At 37.3% G+C, this 6167-nt stretch overlaps 1 protein-coding gene across 1 annotated transcript in view; it reads right to left on the bottom strand.

Moving 5' to 3' along the window:
• The window catches only part of LOC119576318 (BRISC and BRCA1-A complex member 2-like), a gene marked incomplete at its 5' end in the record, with an annotated part of 9822 nt that extends 3774 nt beyond the window's left edge, over positions 1–6048 (bottom strand). The window contains 3 exon segments of the mRNA XM_037923939.1: positions 3312–3512; positions 5575–5712; positions 5962–6048. Coding sequence (XP_037779867.1) covers positions 3312–3512; positions 5575–5712; positions 5962–6048 — 426 coding nt within the window.
• Between the last annotated feature and the right edge of the window lie 119 nt (positions 6049–6167).

Genomic DNA, 6167 nt, shown 5'->3' with positions numbered 1-6167 from the left:
AGAAAGGTATCAAGTCGGTATTGCTGTATTGCATGATGGTCGACATGCTAGGCCTCCCGGCAACGAGGCCCAGGCCATATGAATACTACCCGTCGGGAAAGGGTTAAGTCAGTTAGATGTTAAACATAATGAGACCATGGCATCACTCTAGAGTTAAGATAATTGTGTAAAATACATTGCCAGTGATGTACAAAGCAGATGAATAGAGGTACACAGAAATATCAACACTAAACAGTATTCAGTCACTAGATGGTACAATACCTCAAAATGATAGTATACCATACATTCTCTGAAATATGGTTATATAACCAATTTTAAAGGGGCTTATATCACTTTGAAGAGCAGGTACATTGTGATTTTCCCAATATTAAAACTGGCCATTGGGTGGTTATAATTTTCAAGGAGGTATATATGTATGTAAACATCCACATTTAATAGGACTCAATCCAATTTTATGTAAAAGAAAAATTATTGGTTACCCCATAAATCAAAATTGTTTTGTTTAATTATCTTACAACTGGCTGTTGTAAGATAATTACAACAGCCATTATCTATTGTAATTAGATAATGGCTAATTACCATTATCTAATGGTAATTAGCCATGGGTATGGTTATAGCCTTCATGGATTATTTCAGTATGAAGCTGGGTATAGCTTCAGCCAAGTCTCATTCTAGTCTTTGCAGTGGTGATGGTTGTCTGTCAAGGTAAAATACCTTCATAATTCCCTATATTAAAGATTTGTTTGTATTTAGCACATCACATTTTTTTCCATCCATTTTCACATCACATCATGCACCCCAGTTCTAAGCCTGTGGACTGTCCTTACTGGCTGCAAGAACATGCGAAAGGAACATGTCACATCAGCTTCCTCTTGGAGACCTCAGTCCTCACCTGCCATTTGCTCCCTCAGTTTTAAGGAGGAGGCAGTAGATAGCCCCAGCCTTCCACATCCAGGAGTGTTCTTTGTTTGAGAAATGTTTGAGGACTCTCCCCTGTCTGTTCTGCCATTCCTCCAACAAGGATGCCACTGACCATAAGTGCTGGACAAGGAATCATTCTGGTGAATTTTCTCCCATCATCTGAATAGTGAAAAGAACTACTTGGTCTCTTTTGCATGCTGACTTGTTTCTGCATGGTTCTACTATTTTCACAGGTAAATAATGTAAATAACTATCCGACTCCATGTCAGGTATCACCTCCACGACATGATAATAACTTGACTTGGCTCATACACTAGGCATTGATGGAATCTTAATGCCTCTGGTATCTCCTTGCTCTGGAGGAAGAGGGAGAATGTCCCATGGTGCTTTGGGTTCTCTGCCTCTCTTGAGGTCAAAGTTCTTATAGAAGTTGTGGCTGGTCCTTGACATTCTGGGCAGGTAGTTTTCTTCTGTACTCAACCCCAGTAAGATCACTGCTGTGGATGAAAGTTTGTGGGCTCTCTGGGGACACCATCAGTAAGAGAATAGGAAGAGTAATCAATGTGTACATTGACCGATCAGAGGCAGGGTACCTAACTGCCCCCAAGGTGTACATGGGATAGGATTGTGAGGCATTTCCTGCCAATATAAACATGGTAGTGGATATAATGGTAAGAGGTCAACTTTTTGACACAGTCTGTGAGCTTCACACCAACAACAGGTGTTCTCTCCCATCATTCATCCATTATTTGCAGACCAAGTGTGCTGTTAAGTTCAAGCCAACAGATGGAGAGAGACAGCAAAAGGGAGAGGAAGTGAGGACTGCTGCAGCACCCCAATAGACATGATAGCACTAAAGTGGAAGGATAAATGGCCTGTAACAACTTTGTCTACTTCACACACCAGCAACATAGTCACCCTGCTACTAAAAAGTTGGGATGAAGGGGGAATGACTTGGGCAACCAGCTGACAGAGCACACCCTGCAATCCAGAAGACAAAGTTGATACAAAAAAAAATTCTATCTACTAGATCATCTTAAATTTCCTTGGGTAGTAGTAGACAGAAAAATGGCAAAATATATTTCCTGCTTCTGCTATTACTGTTGATGATTTTCCTCCTGCCAACATCCACATGCCTGAGGACATACCATTCTGTCCATAAAAGAGATGTGCCCATTGTTGGAGACAGCACCAGAGAAAAAAGGAGACATATGTCAAGTGCCCAGCATCCAGTTTCAAGAAATAACATGGGCTTCAGGGAGCCCCTTGAATATCTATTCACAATTGCAAAAAAATACAGGTGCAATTATATTAAGATTTTTTTTTTTTTTTTAAGTAAAAATAAAAAAATAGTCATATTTAGTGTTTTTGTACTCTCTATGAACACAGCTTCTATACAGTAAAGCACAAACAGTAATATGGAGTACACACTACAATATAAACTGATGTCCTTCTTAACACATGTGATATGGATTAAGATAAGCTTCAAAACCTAAACACATAAAAATAGTTTTCCTCATTCCATAAACTGCCCCCCGAGCATGCTGAAACTTCCAGAAGCAAGAGGGCTGAGCTGATTGCACCCAGTGAATGTCCTGACAGAAAATTCAGATGGCTGTCAGTAGTCCCCAATAGCAGTGTTAAGACAGTTAATTTTTACCCTGGCACCAACATGTTAACCCAATTGGCATGGATGGCAAGAATTCATACCATGCCCACTGTAATATAAGTTCATTTATTGTATTTACATATAGATGGCTCTACAAGTGCTTAACCACCAAGGAGTCAATTATTAGTCCTACCTCTTTCATCTGTTTACTCTTTTCCTTGACTTTTGGAAAGGGTCTTTTGTATTATTTCCTTGTCTTAAATGATACTAAAATTTATATAAAAATTTAAAAATCATAACATCAACAACAATAATAAAAGAACATATATTAATTTTATTAAAAAGAAAAACACATTTTACCACCAATGCAAGCAATAGGGAAATCAGGATCGGTCACTAGGGTCTACAGATAGACTCTTTGCCGGCTGAGTGTATGTGGAGCATCTGTATGTAACAAAATTTACAAAAAAATACAGGGGACAGAACATAAACCTGTGGTTGTTGGGTTAAACATAACATATCACAAAACACCTAACCTAATCACTGAATCCAACAAAATGTGGCCTCTCCACTTTGCCTTCTTTTTAGCAGCAGATGTAATTACTATATTCAAACTAACGATGTGAATCTAATATGACCTTACACATAAACATTTGATTTAACCTGTTAAGTTTAGCTAGTGGAATAATGAAATCCAGCAAACAATAAGTCAATATAATGGAATATTTAATTATCCTTATGCTTAACTTGCTTAGACCATCCAATACATAGTAGTACATACCTGTGCAACAAACTGCTTCCTCATTTCAAAACTTAGCACAGCCTTGCGTACCCTCTGTTCAAGCAGTTGCAAAATCCTTTCTACATAGTCCATAAGGCAGGCTCCAGGTGGCACAGCTGGGAGTGCTAATGTTGAGGCACCCCCTATAAGTGACTCAATTCTAGGTGACAGGTGTAATTTGGGAATGAACACTCCTTCCGTCTGAAATCAAAATGCCTTGTGAGACTGCATTTCCAAGGCACATTTTTATTCAAATCTCCATGTGGGATTACACATTAGCCAAAATGTTAAATTACATTGCAAAAATCTTACTAAATTTCTTTAACTTACATGTCTGAAGGCATGTTTAAGACTGTACGCATCACATCTTGAAAAAATCTAATTTGCACTGTAGTTAATGTGAACATGCCATCATGGGAAAATTTGGCTGAAGGCCAGGGTGATGGAAATGACTCACCACAAATGATCACTCATTTGTCGTTTATGAAGGGGCTTTGCATTATTTTCACTGATAAATGAGTGTAGAATGTACTCTCCATGAGCCATAACTATTTGCATGCTCAGGATCCTATTCCTGGCTCCTGTGATGAGTGGCATAGGTTGTATTACTGAAAACTGAATATTAAAAAAAAAAAAAAAAAAAAAAAAAGACACAAATAACAAAATGTTACTTATTGTTATCATGATTATTGAACTAAGTAATGGATTACCTAGAGAGAAGATACATAGTCTGTGCCAAAGGAAACGGTCTATTACCATTTGGATAAAGCTAATCAAGTGACAAATATAAACATTGGAAAATGGTAAAAAAGCTAAAAATGCTCAGGCAGAAAAAGAGACAATAACATTGCAAAGGGGAGGCATGGAGTCTTGTCATTGCACACTCATCAGAGTAGACATTCAAGTAAGCCTAATACCCATATTTTGGGCCACATGATGACAGTGAAACATCAGGATCCAATTCAAATCATATCTCTCTGCTACTGTCAACCTGTTGATGCTGGGATGGAAAGTATTCTGTAATTGTCATATGCACTGTGACTTTAATTTACCCTTTTTTTTTACACACAGAAGGCTCTATAGGTCCTTAGTAATCAAGAAGTTTGTTACTAAGCCTTTCTAATCACACCTCCTTTGTCTATGTGTTGCAATAAAAAAAATATATAATAATAATAATAATAATAATAATAATAATAATAATAATAACAATAATTTGATAATTATAAGTATAGTTAACCCTTAGCCTCTGGATGACATGGGGTTAACATCATGGCTGATTTTGGCATGGCTCTGGTCAACTGGTTATTCATGTTATGTTACTAAGATGCATTATAACGTACCATCATGCCCACATGCCAAATGCTCTTGGGCATTGCCTGAGAGAGAGCAGGACATGTAATGCTTCAATTGGCTTGTGTTTTGTATGTTAGGCAATATTTAGCACATAAATCATTCACCTGCTATGCCTAGATCTCATACACCAAAACACTGCACTCTCTTGTTGCTGCTGTGAACCTGTAAATAATGTTTCTAGCTTACATGATCAGTCTCCTTATGCCAACTACTCAGATTGTCATATGGCACTCTACCAGTATGACAATCCAAATGGGAAGTACTAAAGCCATGGGAGTAGCAGTCTTGTATATAAATGCATACAATCTCTTATTTCTTAACAGTAAGATTTGTGAAAGTGAGTTTTTTTTTTTTTTTTTTTATCCTTCAATAAAACCAGACTCCATCTTGTGCAGGGAGTGTAACACATCTAATGAAATGGACTCTTATGTACATAATTAGGTTACTACAGGTTCAGTCTAGTGATTAAACTGAATATAATGCACTCTTGAATATCACTTCATTGGTGCAGTGCGTCAAGTGTGACACACTGGCTAGGTCTGAAACATGCCTCAGAGGCAAGCACAGCCAGGTGCTCATACTCCCCAGAGCGGAGGCCCAGCGATCCCCAGATTCTCCCAGAGGCCTTGGGATAATAAGATCAAAATAATAATAATAATGTTAACATGCATAATAATATTATCAGAAATAAACTTTTTTCCTGAAAGCTCATGTAGATCTAGTAGCCTAATTGACTCCTTGGTGACTAAGCATGTAAACAAAATTGACAAAACAAACCCCATTGGACAGCAGTGCATATACCTATGACCAATTTATTAAAAATGAACCCATTTTCTGTACATGTTCCAGACATATGATGTACATCCGTAAACATGAGAAGCATCTGATTTTTACAAACGTTTGAGCTTACTCCCTGAAATGTGACATGAAGTAAGCTTGTTGCTGGGCCTGTGTTGGCATCAACTAGAACTGGTGGTACATCTTGGAGACTCAATGGTAGACGGACTAGCAGAGAAGAATACTGTGAGCCTTGATTTCCCACAGAAACCTGAAAGTCACTAAATTTTAGAGATAGTTGACAATAAGTATTCCTGCACACATTACAATGAAGTTTCTGTTACCTTTGTTTGCACTCCTGTATTTTACAAAATATTTTTTTCAAATATAATTCATTTATATGATGAGACAACATGAATATATACTTTTATATACAGTTTCTCATAATTGACAAAACTTAAAAAGTTTTAATCAATATTATAACTGAATACTTGATGGTTTAAGTAGCATCTTCACATACCTCAATGTCTCCTTCCCCTATGCTTAATGTCTTTAGGAGAGACTCATATACAAACTGCATCACATCATCATTTTCCAGCTTCTCCAACTACGGGATTATTAGATGTGTTACAGTAAGGTGCAAGGTGCATAGGAAACAATAAATGTAAAAAGAATGAAATGGATGGAGAGAAACAATGAAAGCAGGAGAGGATATAATAATGAAGG

The sequence above is a fragment of the Penaeus monodon genome, chromosome 8 (genome assembly GCF_015228065.2).
Source record: "Penaeus monodon isolate SGIC_2016 chromosome 8, NSTDA_Pmon_1, whole genome shotgun sequence".
Lineage (NCBI taxonomy): Eukaryota > Metazoa > Arthropoda > Malacostraca > Decapoda > Penaeidae > Penaeus > Penaeus monodon.
This window is presented reverse-complemented; position numbering and strand designations above follow the sequence as displayed.